This window comes from Chlorocebus sabaeus, chromosome 15 (genome assembly GCF_047675955.1).
Source record: "Chlorocebus sabaeus isolate Y175 chromosome 15, mChlSab1.0.hap1, whole genome shotgun sequence".
NCBI classification, from domain to species: domain Eukaryota; kingdom Metazoa; phylum Chordata; class Mammalia; order Primates; family Cercopithecidae; genus Chlorocebus; species Chlorocebus sabaeus.
In genome coordinates this window covers 74,445,987-74,464,462 of record NC_132918.1, presented here as the reverse complement: position 1 = coordinate 74,464,462, position 18,476 = coordinate 74,445,987, and the positions used below count along the sequence as shown (strand labels likewise).

The 18,476-nt window shown below is 38.0% G+C and overlaps 1 protein-coding gene across 1 annotated transcript in view; it reads right to left on the bottom strand.

Moving 5' to 3' along the window:
• Nucleotides 1-7,253: 7,253 nt before the first annotated feature.
• The window catches only part of LOC140708567 (uncharacterized), a 631,061-nt gene continuing 619,838 nt past the window's right edge, over nucleotides 7,254-18,476 (bottom strand). Inside the window, exons 4-5 of the mRNA XM_073023812.1 lie at nucleotides 7,701-7,874; nucleotides 7,254-7,373 (exon numbers count right to left, since the gene is read on the bottom strand). Coding sequence (XP_072879913.1) covers nucleotides 7,254-7,373; nucleotides 7,701-7,874 — 294 coding nt within the window. The remainder of the gene's footprint in view (nucleotides 7,374-7,700; nucleotides 7,875-18,476) is intronic.

The following is an 18,476-nucleotide window of genomic DNA, read 5'->3' as shown; positions in this document are numbered from 1 at the left end:
CAAAGAGAGGTGACATCACCAACATACAGAGGATGGCAAAGAGGAAAGGCAGAACGAGCCTGTCTCTTAGATGATGTTGATCAACTGCTGCACCAAATGTAGAAATAGTTATTTCAGTTACTGTTGTTGAAAAATAAACTATCCCAGGTTTAGCGGCTTAAAACTACAACCAGTTTGTTATGATCATTGTTTCTGCAAGTGAGAAATTTAGATAGGACACAGTGAGAATGACTTGTCTCTTCTCTCTCATTCCTAGGACTTTAGATGGGAAGAAACCAATATCTGAAAGTGGCTCAGACAGTTAGAGAATGTAATCATCTGGAGAGTCATTCACGCTCATGTCTGGTACCTCAAGAAGTAGGCCCAGGAAACTATTGCCCAGAGAACCAACATATGGTCTCTCCATGTGGCTTGGGGCTTCCTCATTGCATGGTGATTGGAAGAGTGTGGTGAGAGTTTCCAGAGAGAATGCATTCAGAAACTAAGCTTTTCAAGAAAACCGGATAGAAGCTGCATAGCTTTTTCTAAGCTAAAAGTCATACGGCATCACTTCTACCACATTCTATCAATTAGAAGTGAGTTATGAAGGTCAGCCAGTTTCAAGAAGTGGGCTTTGAGACCCCATTTCTTGGTTGGGAAATGGCAATATCATATTGCAGAGAGAAATGTGGACTGGGTGGCATTATTGAAGCCATCTTTGACTAATATAAATGTGCACCCCTACATGCAGGCTTTTCACTCAGGCAGTGAATATAAACCTTACCATTTGAAGCCACTGTCAGTTGGATGTTCTGTTATGAGTAGTAACATAATTTTAATTGATAAAGTTTTTTAACCCACCTTAAATGAAGTCAACCATGTTATTATCTGCCTTGTATATTTAGTCTTGGAGATTTTTGTTAGGGGAAAAAATTATGACCTTAGATGTGCTATACAATGAAAGAGATACAGGTGTGCTGAGTATTTAATCTCTTGGCCTTTGGGAAAATTGAGCAGAGTTGGGGGCAGCTAGAGTTCTGAATTCTGAGCAGCTCCTTTCACTGAGTGGCCTCCGTGATGTAAAAAATGGATGAAGCTTAGGGAAACTACCATCGAACCAAGGTCTTCAAACTATTCACATATGCCTAGAAGAATTTTGAAAAATTACATGCCCTGTATCCCATTTCTCAGTTACCTAAAAATCTCATTATAAGTTTAAATAATTGCAAAAGATTTAAGTTCCAGACTATCCTTCTCCCTTAGCACAGAGATGCATACATGGCTGGAAAAGACTAGAAGCCCCATTGGTTTATGGTACTTGATTAATCATTACATGAGGCATCTCCTTTGTTGGTGCTCCCTGGGGAGACTTTAAACCCTGCAGCAATGAATCACAGTAAGATTTATGTGCAAGGAGTATGCCTTTTTTGTAAAGAACTGTGGTAGGGAGACCATATAATACAACTTCTAAACCTAAATACTTTTTAGAGTTAAAGAGGATATCATTAATAACTGTACTAGGAAATAAGCATAAACTAGGAAAACTGGGGAATATGTTGACCTTAACTATTGTAATACTGGTGAGTTTTCAGGCAAATCAGTTTACAAAAGAGAATTTACAGTATCTGGAGATCTGTTCATTTTATCTTTGAAAACTGTCTATTTTCAGTACTTTTTGAAAAGTTTTCCATAGCTCCAAGAGTCTAGGTAGACCTACTATTAAGCTAGTATAGAGCAATACTGATTGTTAAAGTGTTGACACACTTCCACACATTAGTAAACAGAATAAAATAATTAGAATAACCAATACAAATTAATAATCGAAATCCCAGCATTTATGTATCCTTTCAGGAACTACAAACAAGTAAGCTGTGATTCCAAGATATCTTTCTGGCTTAGGCAGTAGAGCGCAGAGATAGAGGACCTGTGACAGAGGATTTGCTATTTATTTGCAAAGTTGGTGGGTGGTCTTGATGCATAAAAGTCCTCACGTAGAAGAAAGGAGACTTGTAATCTCTTCCTATCTTTTCTATACACTTAAAAAAAAAAAAAAAATGCATGTCCCTGTCCATGGGGAAAAGCGTGGTCTAGGCCGAGGAAACAGCTATTCAGGCATCAGGTGTCATGGATATAGGCAGTTGCCATGGACATAGACAGAAAATGCGTTTACCGTGGGCTAATGTCCCTTCTGGTAGGTTTGGGAACCCTTGTTCCATTTGACAACCTAATTCTTGGTGAAAGGCAGTTGTCTCTGAGCCTTGTAAAGAAGTTTATAGGGAGGAAACCTCTTGGAAACCTATTTAATGACTAAAAGAGAAACTCTTCAAGCAAGACAGTACTAGGTCTGCACCCTTCCCCTTTCACATCTTTTTCTTTTTTTTTTTTTTTTTGGAAAGAGAAAATTACTACAAGGCTTCCCACTTTTCCTCTCCTTTGTGCCTGCTATTTTCTGAAGGGATAGACGAAGGCTTAGAAGAAGCCTCCACTATCTGCAGGCAGCATGAACCTCTGAGCGCATTACTATCACTATTCTATTTTCTTTACCTCTTTCTGCTTTGTCTCCCTTATTAACTGGGCTACACTTGGGCACTGTCTCCTGATTAACCTCAATGAGGTGAAAAGTCATATTGTACTTCCTCACTGGAAAAGGAAAAAAAAAAAAGAAGGTACACAGGCTGCTGGCCTCAGCACATAGGATCACATCATTCCTATCTACTTTCCATCTCCTTCTAATTCTCTTCTTCTTCTCCATGTCCCTAGGACCATATAAATTATAATAATTTCAAATGTGAGAAAAGAAAGGAGTAAGAGAGGAGTAGAGTCGGGGAGATCAGAGAGCTAGTATGAAGGCAGCCAATGAATTCTCTTCCTTATAATTAACATTATCCTCATATAATGGTTCTCAATTAATAGAAAGTTGTTGGAAATTTGATGTTATTCCATATGTTGTCATGAAGCAGACAGAGTCATCATTTAGCTACTAACAGAAGTATCAAATGAAAGATCATGCCCACACACAAGTCCATATACTATTTGGAAACTTGTGGAATGATTTTTGGAACAAAATGTACAACAAATAATATGACTAAATAAGTTCACTTATATATTAGTAGCTTCCTTGGATAATAAAAGGTATTTCCATATTTAATATGTGGCTTAAAAGTTATAATATTGCATTACTTGAATATTTTGAATATTACTTTTTGCCACTTTTTGAACATTATCCAAGCTGGTGAGGGCATTCTAGATGCCTGGAAATTGTTTCTTCATTTATTAGTGCAGTGAATAAAACATTGGTAGAGCTTTAGTAATTCTTTGTATTTTCTTTTAAGATATGTATTGGAGCAGTTACCAAGGGGATAGTTATCATCGACTTCACTTTAGAAGTGGAAAAACAGTGGATTTCTGGAAAATCAAACTTATATTTGTGAGTTTCAATAATTTTGAATTGCCACAGGGATTTCAACATCCATCACTCAAAGATTCCCTTTCATATTATCTCCGTCAATAAGATAAGCCTCGTTAATTTCAAGAAGTCCCAAATACTTACCTAATGACTCAGAAATTAGTCACTGAGTCATGGAAAATTATGATCAGCGTAAGGTGAATACTGGTTCACCAGAATGTCTATGACCCAATCCCCAGAACCTGTGAGTATGACTTTATATGGCAAAACAATATTTGCAGATGTGATTAAGTTAAAAATATTTAGACATGGAGATTATCCTGGATTAGACAGGTGGACCCTTAAATGAAATCACAAGTGACCTTGTAAAAGCAAGGCAGAGAGAGATTTGACTATACATAGGGAAGGTGATCTGAAGATGGAGCAGAGATAGATTTGAAGAAGCTATGCTGCTGGCCTTGAAGATAAAGAAGGGCCTATGAGCCAAGATATGCAATGAATATAACTCTGGAAGCTGGAAAAAGCCAAGAAATATATTCTCCTCTAGAGCCTCATGAAGGAGCACAGCCTTACCAACACCTTGATTTCAGCTCAGTGAAACTCATTTCAGACTTCCAACCTCCAGAACTATAAAAGATAGACATGTTGTTTTTAGCTCAACATTGGTGGTAATTTGTCACAGCAGTCATAGGAAACTAATACAGTGATGTACAAAAGGGCTCTGAGAAAATCCTTACTTGGTCAGGCAGAGGCCTAACTGCACTCTGAGATAAAATCTCAGATTAAATCTGAGAATAAAATTTCAAGGTTACCAATTCCAAGTTAACTAACCAGACATTCATGGGATATCAGGATTCCTTAGAAGCAGGGGAATAGAGGCAAAAGGGGAACCCTTTGAGTCATATATACTTACTACACAAATACCACATTGGCTGACACCCTTGTAACTCCAGGAAATCCAGTTAAAAAACTGGAAATCTTCACTCAAACTAGTGACTTGGAGAAAAGGACATGAGGCTCACAAGGGAGGTAGAGCATTTATAGCTCCTTTAAAGGCTACTAAATTATATGACTCAAGAAAATCACTGGGAATCTATTCAGACAAGAATTCCATTTCTGTGGTTTTTAACCACGAAACCACTGTGGATCTTAGACTGCATAGCAACTATGGAATCCACTCTCACATTTTGAAGCTCCAAATATTTCTCTTGCAAAATGAACTCAAGTAAAAACTACAAAATAGTCAACATTTTTGCATGTTATCTTCCAAACCCAGCCCTCAAAGTCTCCCTATATTGAACCTCTGGTTTATTTTTAAATTATATAATTCCTTACACAAAGCAGTAGCAGAGTTAAATGAGCACTGATCATTGAGTCAAGAGTTTAATGCCATCTGATCAGGCATAGAAGGAAATTTGAAAGAAAGTTATAATGTTGGAATAATGAAAGAATGCCAAGTAGGCTTTAAAGTTGATCCTCAGAGTGTCCTTGAAATCAGAAGTGTATCGCCCATGACTATTTTTTTAAGGATTTTCTAATCTTTTGCTTCTACTTTTCTTACTTGACTCACTTGACTCACAGCAGTGGGACAAAAGAAAGTATCAGATGCTGGGCCTTAAAGCACTAAAAGTAGCTAGATAACCTATAATTTTCATGGTGGTTTCTAAGACATGATAGCACCTATTGTTTCCTCCTACCCCCAGAGCTAAAATCAAGTATCCTATAAACGCAAATATTTCTCTAAAGAGTAACATGCACATTTAAGGTAAATGATTAACAAGGGTTCTATCTAAGATATAATCATGTAATTGTCCTTGGCATGTAAATAAAGACACAGTGATTCAATGTCAAGGGACAACATAATACAATGGATAAGAATACTAGTGGGAGGCTAAGACAGCCAATCTTTGGAATCTCAGACCCCACTTCTTGCTGTGTCACTTAGGGAAAAATACTTAATATTTTCTGAACTTCATTTTGCTAACCCTTAAAATGATAATAATAGTACCTACCTCCTAGGATTGTTTTGAAAAAAGTGTGTGTGTGTGTGTGTGTGTATGTGTGTGCAAAATGCATGTAAAAGTACTTAGTACAGAGCTTGGAAAACATTAAGTGCTCAATTAATGTCAGTTACTTTTAGATGACCTTGAAGTCAATAAGAATATGAATGGAAATACTTTATTAAATTACAATTTGTCAACTTCTGACTTGACAAACAACTACTCAAGAAGAAACTAATGAGACATTAGATATGAAACTGGTTTCTAAAGAAAAATTTATGCAAAAATAAATTCAACTTGGTTTTTCATTATAAAAACAAGTTCCATATATTTTGAACATAAAATAGGTCAAAGGATATTACAAGAAAATGTATTTTTTTTTTTGCAGTCGCACACGTGTGTGTAAAACTCTCCTAATTTGACTCTGTGCTTTACTTCTTATTACTCCACCAGAAATTTTCCACTTAGCAGCCAGACTGAGTCCTAAAAAAATTATGTCATGTCATTTCCTTGCTTAAAACACTCCGATGGTTTTCCATCACAGTTAAATAAAATACAAACTCCTTACTTGGTATTACAAAGTGCTACTTTTCAATCTGAATAAAGTGGCCCCTGTCTCTCTCTCTGACTTTATCTCTCTATTCTCTCCTACGTTCCAATGACTTTCTACCTGTATAGGGAACCAGGCTCATTCCTGCCTCAGATCCTTTGCACTGTTTCCTCTGCTTAGAACGCTCATCCTCCCAAACTGCCTAGTTATATGTCGTTTTCATTCAGATCTCAGATAAAACTCGGCCTCCTGAATGAGGACTTGGTAGACCATACAATCTCAAGTAGCCACCCAGTTATTCTCTGTTACTTCAACTTTTTTTAAGTCTCTATGTAGAATTTATTTTGCTTAGCATATGACATTGTGGCATAATTTTCTTTCTTGTTTGCTTCTTTGTATTTATATGTTTATTTACATGATAACCAACTTTCCCATTCCCTAGAATAGAAGTTCCATAAGAGCAAGATTTTGTCTTATTCACTCTTGGGTTTCTTTCACCTAGAAAAATACTAATCATATTAAATTGTTAATAATGTTTAATAAATTTTTGTTAAAAGATAAATGAAAGGAAAAGATGGTTATTTAGGTCCAAGTAATTTCAAAACTGTTGTTAATACTATCCTTGTGTATATATCCTGTACATGTCCAATTAAATGTCAAAAGTTTAATTATTGAGTCAAAAGTATGTGCAATTTAAATTTTGTGACTTATTTCCAAATTGCCTATGAAAAAGTCATACTAATTTACATTTTAAGTGAATTCCTTGAGTCTTCTTTTAAGTGAAATTATAACATGATATTTGAGACACATTCTGTCAACTTAGAAGCCCTGCATACTTTATAGTTCCATAATTTTAAAATGCCAACAGGATAGCCGAAGTACAGAAGTGTACAATAGGTCTTCTGAATGAAATGACTGCAGAATCCATGCCTACTGTGACTCACCAATTAGACGATCTGCTACGAGAGGCATGTGTGATTCACTTTCAAAGGTCTTTCACTTTCTAGGAGTCTTGCACATGGGTTCTTAGCAGTAAAGAGAGATTTACTAATCAACATTAATCATGACATTTTCCAAGTACAAAACGTAATTTACAATCAAAGAAAAATTTTATGTCATGAGAATTGAATCGAAACACAGAAAAACATACTGGTGGAACAGGTATCCTATTCTAAAAGGTCCTCAAATTCCATGAGTTGATTTTTCCCTTACTAGAGGTTTATTTCCCTCACCCTTTGAGTCATCTATGCCAACAACCTCAGATGTCTGTGTGGCAGCAACTGGAAAATACTCTACTGATGAATCGATTTCCACATATTTATGTCTGTATAAATATGTCAACTAGGCCACTGATGAAAGTGGGGGCATCTGGGATCCCCCCGCACTGGCTTCTTATGTCATTTTGAAAGGCACTCTGTCTTAGCACAAAAGCAACCAACTAAATTCATAAGCAACAGTCAAAAGGAAACCAGAAGAATAAAACTAGAGTTATATGTGCATCCAGTCTCCACACCAACATTACATCACTTAGAAATAACTTTTAGTGCAATATCAGTTTTCAGCAAAAATCATCCAAATACGTTACTTAAACACCTAAAAGACTTCTTAAATTCTTATCTCTTTTACTCAAGAGCAGCCTATTCTTACTGTAGAAGGGTTATGTTATTAGGAAAAAAAAGCCCAATTAATAGATACCCACTCTAGATTGAAAACATAACTTCATAAAGCATCCAATTTTCAAAATACAGAAAAATGAGGTACTTACAGCAGGGTGTCCAGTACAGTAGGTATAGCTGGCATGGGACTGGTAGTGCAGGCTGGCTCTTGGAAAGGAGTATGTGTTCCAGGCTGGTTGGCTGCTGTTCCACTGCGAGCTGAAGCCAGGGCTCATGGTCACTCGTGACTTATTAGTTTGATAGGCTCTCACTGTGGAGCTAGACTATCAAAAAGAAAGAAATGCAATGTGAAGATAACTCTTTATTAAACTTGAGCCAGCAATATATCACAGCATGTGTTCTCATGCATGACCAAAGCACAGGACTCAGCTGATTAAGAGAAATGGCTGATGGCTTAAGAGGATGCATCAAATACTGTTCAAATACTGCATCAAATACTGTTCTGAATAGGATAAAAGTATTTTCTCACTATTCGAATTTTGACTGGATCACAAAGCACAAAGGTTCTTTGAAATTGATCTTATTGAAAACAGTTTTTTTTTTCTCATTGCAAGATGCAACTTCAGCCTTCAGAAATAAGACATGTTTTAGTGGTGACAGCAACAGTGAAATTTTCAATTATATAAATGTCCTTTTATTATAGTGTTCACCTTAGAAATTCACCATTAGTCTCGTCTGAAGGCAGTAAACAAAAGTCTTAGTTTATAAGGATTGGATTAAGGCACAGGCCTTCTCAACTCTAACTAGTCTTTACATTCCATAAGTCTATTGCTATCCTGGGAGGCATCAACAGGAATCTGGATACATTTATACAGGTCACCATTCTACTTTCTAAACACAGCAAAATGGTGAAGGATTTGAAATCATCATTCACCCTCAACCTGCCCTACCAACATAACTGAAAATAGAGGGGTAGGAAAATATGCATTTTTTGCATGTTAAATATATCTGGTTGTTCGTAACTGTGCATAGGGTAGAATTCACTGAAAACAAAACTCACTTGTATCTTCCGTCCTTCTTTGTCCTCAGATGGCCGTGGCATATAAGGCATATAATAGTTTCTTTTCAGAGAACACTTTCTATCCTCAAATTGCAATAGCCACTTACCCCAGTAGCACAGTAACTTTCACAATAAATTCTATTTATAAATCTATGGGCACATGCCAACTCAATCACTGGGAAAATGTGCTAATCGCATTGCCATTATATTCAGGAAACCCAGTGGGGAAGAAACTTTTATCCATTATTGTGTTTCCCATTGGGGTAGATTCTGATACCATTAAATACTTAGAAGAACAATTTTCTGAAGACAGGTTTGAGCATCTTGGGATAACCAAAAGAAAGTGAAAACCTCAGTGATTTAAATGCTCTAAGTGGGCCATTTCTCTCACAATGACCTTAAAAATATTAGGAAAGTGAAAAGAAAATTTAAATCTGTGATTTAATGGTAGTTAACAATTTAAAATATGTAAACCAAAAACTGGAGAACACAGCCTTGTTAAGGTAGCCAAACTTATTTGGTGATCTGTCTTTCCCCATTAACATTCTCCATCACCAATCTACCGTGTATGTTGTCCACATGATTCGATAGTTCAATAGTTCAATGAGATCTGCAGATACAGCATTACAAAGGTATGCATATTGCATACCTCCCCAAGACAGACCCGTGTTGAAGAAGTAACAGAAGTAACAGTGGACTTTTATAAAAATAGACATTTGTGCTTGAAGGATGTAAGCCCTGTATTTACGTAAAAAAAAAAAAAAAAACCCTGTTATTTGTGTGCCATATATACTCACTTCAAAGAATAAATGAGCCCACCACAAAACTTACCTTTGGCCTTGATAGTGCCTTGATTTCTGCTCTGCAACTACGGTCACTAAAATCAAACACTTTCACTTTGGTTGTTTCTGTAAGTAGCTATTTCAAGACTAGCCCTTGTAGTTACAAGTTTGTCTCTTATCTGTTTTCACACTTAGATTAGAAGAGAGGATTTAAATTTATGCATAAACAACTTTGTAAATACTCTCACCTCTTAGTTTCCTTTTGTTCTCAAGTGGCATTAGTCTCTCCTCAATAATTTTAATCACGGTGGTCCCTTGCAAACTTTCCTTTCCCTCTTTTGTAAAGCTCATGCTCAAGTTGTACCTTATACTTGTTCCCACTTCTAAGGCCTCCAGATTATGTCCTTCTCCTTCCTGCTCTCACAGAGCCTATATGGTGTTGCTCAAATACTTCAGCATATGATTATGTTGTTGTAGATTATTCCCTATGTGCATAAAACTCAGCTTCCCAACCAGGCTTCAGAGAGCCCACTTAGTTCTAGACAATCTTGTCTCTTCTATGGCTCTAAGGAGTTTCTTCCTCCCTGGCTTTTGAAACCTCTAACAGTGTTTACCCCCTCCTCATTACAATCATCTTTCCCTTAGACTCCTTGTCCCTTCTGATTGTACCTTGTCTCATGTCTCACTATCTGCATCCTTTTTTCCTTATTCTCCCTAAATTAGGTTATTTTTCAGGCCTTACTTCTTGGTTCTGTATTCTCAACTCTTCTAACTTTTCTCCTTTGTGAATTTATTCATGGTCAAAGCATTACTTCTAAGAAGATGACTCCCAGATATAAATTAACAATCCAAACAGTCTCCTGAATTCCAGTGCCAAATCTTAAAAGACCTGCCTAATATCAAGGTGTAACTATGAAGCATCACAAGAAGAACCAAAGTTTAAATTACCATGCATAAAATTAAATGAATTAATTGTTTTACTCTAAGATTTCAGCTACCCTACAGTTCATTTTCATTTACTTTTGTTAATGTTACGATCACCTTTAAAATCAGTGTCCTCAAAGACAGAACAACTTTGACTCATTTATCTCTCTTTCAACTCCCGTTACCAGTGTCACCAGATTCCATTGTATTTATCTAAGAGTTCTTGAATTTATGTCGTCCTTTTCATTCCCATTGTCACTAACCATTTTTTAGGATTTAGTCAATTTATGTCAGAGTCACTAAAAGTAAATCAAGAACCTTCCACTTTAAGCTTTGATTGACTCTCCACAATGACACTAGATTTGTCTTTCTAAAAGCATGCTTTTACTATATGACTACTCCTTGCTGAAAAATATTCAATGCCTCTCTACCATCTACTAGACAAAGTTAAAACTTCTTAGTCTCTCATTTGAGAGTCTAATGTCATTCTAACTGACATTGCAAGGTTTATTTTTTGTTCCTTTCCATATAGTTTCAGCATCCAGATAGAGTGTTGTTCCAGATAGTTTGTTACTCCAAATATGACTTATATGTTCATGCCACTGTCACAGTCATCACTTTCTAAAATGTCTTCACCTCCTCTCAATTCACACTCTGATGCACCTGCCAGGCTCAACCTTCTATAAAACCTATTCTAACAGCCTCAGCCACCAGCCCACAGGGAATTTTGTTTCTACAAGGCACTGACATTACTGATTTTCTGTCATGATTATCTGATCTTTTCCCTCTCTGTGGCTACCCAGGAAATTAACATAATAATATCATCGGCATAACTCAACAAATTTCTTAATTAGCCTTTCATACTACAACTCTTATGTCCCAACACACATCTTTTAGAATAGGTGCCTATTTGTCTTTCTTAAGAAGCATATCACAACACAAGAACTTGTGTACAAGTAATTCATTTTGGAATTGATCCCAGAGAAAATCAGTAGGATAAATCAGTAGGGATAAAGAGTGAGCCAGTATGTTTGCATCACTGAATAAGCTATTCCTGTGGAAAACTGAGGCTCAATTCCACTGAGGACTCTGGGAGACTGTGTAGAACATGCCGTGGAAGTATTCCCCTCAACATGTGAGGAAGCTAAAGTATCTAACCTCCAGTTCTCATTTGCACTGGCTAAGGGTTGTTCCTTGAAACATTGATTTCTTGGCACTTGTGGTCTGTTCCACATATAGGCCAAAAGAAAGTTCTCAAGTAGAGTGTCCCAGGACACTGTTGACATGCTCTAGAAAAGTAAGTGTCAAGAAGGTATGACCAGAGTATTGGTAATATCTGATACTAAATAGATGACTCCATGAATGTTTTTGCATCTATCATAGAACTCAAGGCACTCATATTTTTATTCTGGGTGACTAAGAGCAAGGGCTCAAAAACATTGGTCAAACTGTCCTGACCACACTGCCATTACAGACTTGAAAAGCAGTTCACAGAGGAAGATATCAGAATGGCCAGTAGACACAGTAAAAAATGCTCAAAATCATTAGTCATCCAGAAAATGCAAAACAGAGCTACAATAATATACCAGTTCATACCCACAAGGATGTCTGAAACTACAAAGACTGATAACACTAAATGTTAATCATTAAAGACCTAAATTTCCCAAATATTGTTCATGGATGGGTAAAATGATACAGCTACTTTGAAGAGCTGTTGGGTAACATTTTCTTTTGTTTTGTTTTGAGATGGAGTTTCACTCTTGTTGCCCGGGCTGGATTGCAATGGCGTGATCTCGGCTCACCACAACCTCCACCTCCTGGGTTCAAGCAATTCTCCTGCCTCAGCCTCCCAAGGAGCTGGGATTACAGGCATGCGCCACCACACCCAGCTAATTTGTATTTTTAGTAGAGACAGGTTTTCTCCATGTTGTGGTTTCGAACTCCCGACCTCAGGTGATTCACCCACTGTAGCCTCCCAAAGTGCTGGGATTACAGGCATGAGCCACCACGCCTGGCCTGAGTAGCATTTTATAAAATTAAACAGGCAGGGCATGGTGGCTCACACCTGTAATCCTACCAATTGGGAGGCCAAGGTGGGTGGATAACATGAAGTCAGGAGTTTGAAATTAGCCTGGCCAACATGGTGAAATCCTGTCTCTCCTAAAAATGCAAAAAAAATCATCCAGGCATGGTGGTGTATGCCTATAATACCAGCTATTCGGGAGGCTGAGGCAGGAGAATCTCTTGAACCCGGGAGGCAGAGGTTGTAGTGAGCCGAGATTGTGCCACTGCACTCCAGCCTGAACAACAGAGTGAGACTCCATCTTAAAATACATAAATAGACCAGGCGTGGTGGCTCATGCCTATAATCCCAGAACTATCGGGAGGCTGAGGCAGGTGGATCACGAGGTCTGGAGTTCAAGACCAGCCTCACCAACATGGTGAAACCCCCCCCTCTACTAAAAATCAAAAATTAGCTGGGCGTGGTAGCAGATGTCTGTAATCCCAGCTACTCAGGAGGCTGAGGTAGGAGAATGGCTTGAACCTGTGAGGCAGAGGTTGCAGTGAGCCGAGATTGCGCCATTGCACTCTAGCCTGGGTGACAGAGCGAGACTCGGTCTCAAAATAAATAAATAAATAAATAAAATAAACAAAAAGTTTTTAAAAACATAAAAATAAAATTAAACATACTTCCACCTATGACCCAACAATTATACCCCTAGCTATTTACCCAAAAGAGAAAATATATACACAAAAACATTTTATAAGAATATGAAGGCTGGGTGCAGTGGCTCAAGCCTGTAATCCCAGCTCTTTGGGAGGCCGAGAGGGGCAGATCACGAGGTCAGGAGATCGAGACCATCCTGGCTAACACGGTGAAACCCCATCTCTACTAAAAAATACAAAAAACTAGCTGGGCGAGGTGGCGGGCGCCTGTAGTCCCAGCTACTCGGGAGGCTGAGGCAGGAGAATGGCGTAAACCTGGGAGGCGGAGCTTGCAGTGAGCCAAGATCCGGCCACTGCACTCTAGCCCAGGCCACAGAGCAAGACTCCATCTCAAAAAAAAAAAAAAAAGAATATGAATAGCAGCTTTATTCACAGCAGCTCCAAACTGGAAATGGCCCACTGTCTATCAACAAGAGAATGCGTTTTAAAAAATGGAGTACATTTATATAATGAAATACCCTTCAGATAACAAAGATAAACTTCTAATACATACAGAGACATGGATAAATCTTAAAATCACGCCAAATAAAAGACAGGAGCAGAAGAATAGATGTGTGTTATTTATTTATATGGGGTCTAAGATGAGAAGAAAATATTTAGTCATAGAAATCAGAAAGTGGTTGCTGGGCAGTTAAGTAGTCAAGCCAGGAGAATAAGGTAATAGTCTAGAGTGACAGAAATGTTTGCTATCTTATTTTTAAGGTACTCATTACAGGAATGCGTATACTTACTAGACCTCACCAATTTGAACACTTGAGATCTTTGCTTTTGTCTTAATTATATTTCAGTTAAAAAGTATATACTGCTATTGCAAAAGACTCTGAATTTTCCATGATAAGAAAGGTTAGAGATGACTCTGAAACTGAAGCCCATTGATCCCCAAATTCTAATTTTATAGACTCCATAATCAGTTAATCTGAGTTCTACTATCTTTCCCCTCCTTGGCACGACCTCTGAGAGCAATGCCAGGGAGTATCTAACAGCCAAAAGGCAGGCAGCCAGAAAGAAGAGCAAAGAGTCTGGATAAAGAGCCTCTGAATAACCAAGAGCTGGCAGCATTATATGGTGTCTGCCAACAGATCAGGGGTCAGGGCTGTTGGAGCAAGAAAAAATGGAGCACAGCACAAAAGAAGAGTCCTCTTACATGCTTCCAGAAATTACAGAGCTCCAGGGAACACTTGCTGTTCTATCTACTCAGTCAGCACTAGCAAACAAAAGAAAGAAAGGGAGGGGCAGAAGGACGCTGCACTAAGGAAAAAAAAATGCAATGAGGAAGCAGAAAATAACCAATACGATAAGATTCCTAGGCACAATTTAATAAGTGTTGGGGGAAATAATAACAGCTAATACTTAAATGCAACCTACTATCTATCAAATACAATTTCAATATATTTATACTGTAGCGACTTATGTATTCCTCATAACAATGTTAAGAAGTAGTTATTATTATAATCTGCATTTTGTAGGTTAGGAAACTGAGGAAGAAAGAAATAAAATATCATTAAAATTTAAGGTCATATAACTGCTAAACTGTTGAGTTGGGATTCAAATCCAGGCGGAGACTTCTTTCTTGGATTGGAATTCATACTCTCAAATATTCTGCTATAATGCTGCTTAGCTTGGGTTCTTCCAAAGCAGATTCTAAGAGAAAGACTGGGTTGGGTTTGTTTGTTTGTTTGTTTGTTTTGTTTGGGGGGAGGGGAGAGGTAATCCTGGAAAGCAAACAGGGAGGAAGAAACAGAGAGAAAATGAAGAATCAATATAAATGTGTGTTATTGAGATCTATGTTATAAGGTATAATCCAAAAATATAATTCTAAACCTTCCAACCAACTAAATGGATCCCTCCTCTCAGCCAAGGGCATTCCAAAACTCACCTGAAACACTAGTTCAGGCCATGATAGGAAGATGGGGTCAGACATACCTCACTGTACCGTCCTCTCTTTGGAATTCAGGCACAACAGACCAGCATTAACATTGAAACAGAGACCTTAAGACTGACAAAGCAGACCCTTTGTAGCAAAAAGAGATTAACATGACAGATATCAGGCCCCGAAATAAATTGAGTATTTTACCCCCCAATATATTTAATATTGAGTTGTAACCAATATTAGTAACCAATTACTTTTGCACCAACCTATTATGCCTAATATTTCTTTGACATATTTTGAAATGGGCCTGCAAATCCATCTCTTGTGGGAAAAATCTATATTCTGTAGAGAATCCCCTTCCTTTTCCAGTTCTTTCCTTATCCAGGAGACAGTTAACTAAGAGTGTAGTAACTTTTTAAGTTTGATAAAAACATTTACAATCTATTGTCTCAGAAGCTTGCGACCTGGGACTTCATCTGAATCATAAGAACCTTGGTCTCCATAACTCTTAATCTTAAACCCAAATACTCCCTTCTATTGATTCTATGCTTTTAGGTAAACTCAATCAACTGCCAACCAGAAAATCTTTGAATCTACCTGTGGCCTGGAAGCCCCACCCACCCACTTCGAGTTGTTCCACCTTTCCTGACTGAAGCAGTATACATCTTATACTTACTGAATGATGTCTTATGTGTCCCTAAAATGTATAAAACCAAGCTGTAGTGTGACCACCTTGGATACATGTTAGGACTTCCTGAGGCCGTGTCATGAGCATGTCCTTTACCTTGGAAAAAAATATACTTCTGAATTGAAGCCTGTCTCAGATACTTTTTGGTTTACAAAGGTAAAGGTCCTGGATCCTGCTGAGGTCTCTGAGAAGTATTCAAAATGTCACCCAGAATTGTCCACTGAAAGACGAGAGCTAGAGATTTTGCCACTGGGTAAGGGTTGCCCTCAAAGGAATCATCCCACCAGTACTTCTAAGCTGTGTCTGGGCATGAGAAAACAAGCTCCCCTGGCATCAGAGAAATCCATGGGCAGAAAGTGGAAAGGCACACAGGTAAAATCAGGTAGGATGCTGTCAAGTGCTAGGTGAGTTAGAACTCTCCATCATAGTTGCAGTTGAAACCAGAGATAAGCTAGGGATGAGGATGGGGTAATGTGATACAGTTACTACTATCAACTAAGTAACAATAATACTTACTTAGAATACGTATTCTAAGAATGCTTACTCTAAAAATAATGAGTGCAATGGTGATAATCATAATATCAATATTAATTGAACACCTGCTTCTACACATCTTTCATGCATTGTCTCTCTGAATCATCAGAACAATCTAATGTTGTAGGTGCTATTATCCGCATTTTACTGATGAAGAAATTGGAATGTACAGAGTTCGGGCACCTTGCTTAAGGACACACCAACTAGTACAGATACAGAGCTAAGGATTAAAGGTTCAAAGGAAACATAATTATAGTTTATTATCTTATTAACAATCTGTTGTGTCCAAAGAATAAAGCTCAGAAATGTACCACATATCCCATTCTGAAAAGAGAAACCATTATAGGTATATGGTAACATAAATATATAGAGAAAGTCAATGATCCAAAAAAGAGAAGATTGTTCTAAGATGCAGGAATGGGAACTGCTTACTGTTACAGAATAATACCATCTTTGCCTGTTGCTAATATGAATATCATGTGATAATGTACTAAAGTTACCTCAAGTTCAACTATCAGTGACAATGCAATAGCCCACTCATATTGCCCACATTTGTCTCCTTTGAAAGTTACTCAGGGCCAGGTGCGGTGGCTCACGCCTGCAATCCCAACACTTTGGGAGGCCGAGGAGGGCAGATCACCTGAGGTCAGGAGTTTGAGACTAGCCTGGCCAACATGGTGAAACCCGGTCTCTATTAAAAATACAAAAAATTTAGCCGGGCATGGTGGCACATGCCTGTAATCCCAGGTACTCGGCAGGCTGAGGCAGGAGAATTGCTTGAACCTGGGAGGTGGAGGTTGCAGTGAGTTGAGATCGTGCCATGACACTCCAGCCTGGGTGACAAGAACAAAACTCCTGTCTCAAAAAAAATAAATAAATAAAATAAAGAAGTTACTAAGTCACTATTGGTGAAGGTCCTCAGCAGGAAGAAATTGCAAGATAATTCTAGAAATAGCCAATAAATTTACACTGAAACCACTTTAAGTATATTCTAATTAAAAATAATGCCTTAGTCTTAAGGAAAATTATGCCCTTTCTGGTAAGTACTATTAAAATATTTGGAGTATACTGCATGTACTAGTAGGCCAGAGTATCCTATAATAATTATTGTAGTAGTCATGTTTCTGCAGCCTTTGCAGTTCAGCTAGTCCTCTTACAGCTCCTGCTGAAACACAGTTTTATACACACATGGTTATTCCAGGTGACTTCCCCAGCTTGAGTCTGAGTGAACCAGGCAGTCACGTGAAGAAGACTGAACCAATCAGATGTCTTTTCTGGAAATATAGAAATGTCATGCAATGAATTGTAAATCTCTATAGGGAATTTGAATTAAGAAGTGATGCCAAGGAAAAACTGGAATTTAGTTGTGTGAATGAAGACACAGACCAAAAAAAAAAAAAAAAAAAAAAAAAAAAAAAAAAAAAAAAAAGCCTATCTGGGAAGGGATAACAGAGAGCAGGAGTGAGAGAGGCAGGGGTCTGAGATGGGAAGAGGGAGAAAGAAAAAGTATAGACAGTAATAGAGATAGGAGAAGATCTTATTCAAAGGTGGTGAAAGAAATATTTCACTTCTGGATGGCTTCTTAGTTTTTTGCTCCAGTTTCTTGCAATACGTGGATCCACTACTGATTCTGAGCTCCATTTGGCATTCCTTTATCCAGATATTAAGTTACTCTTTTCTGCTTAGATGATCTTGAGTAGAAATTGCAATTAAATGACCACTGACTAGGCAAAGTGGAAGGAGCAGATGCACAGAAAGAAGCAGAGCTGAAGGATCACATGTCTCAGAGGGAGAAACCAAGGACTTTCTGGTTCTGATAAGATGTATAACATGTTTCATAGGAATCCTGTGTATCATTCCAGCGACTCTCGCTTTGTCTTTGCTAGCTGGAATAATTTCTATTCCTAACAACCAAATGATTACTTTTTTTTTTTTTTTTTTTTTTTTTTTGAGATGGAGTCTTGCTCTGTCTCCCAGGCTGGAGTGCAGTGGTGTGATCTTGGCTCACTGCAAGCTCTGCCTCCTGGGTTCACACCATTCTCCCGCCTCAGCCTCCCAAGTAGCTGGGACTACAGGTGCCTGCCACTACGCCCGGCTAATTTTTTGTATTTTTAGTAGAGACGGGGTTTCACCGCGTAAGCCAGGATGGTCTCGATCTCCTGATCTCATGATCTGCCCGCCTCAGCCTCCCAAAGTGCTGGGATTACAGGCGTAAGCCACCACACCTGACCAATGGTTACTTTTTAGACACTGGTAATCTTCCCCTTTGTTCATGTCGTTTCATTTTCCACTGTAAAATGCATTTATTGTCCTTCATCTTTGGCTTTCAAATCAGCATTT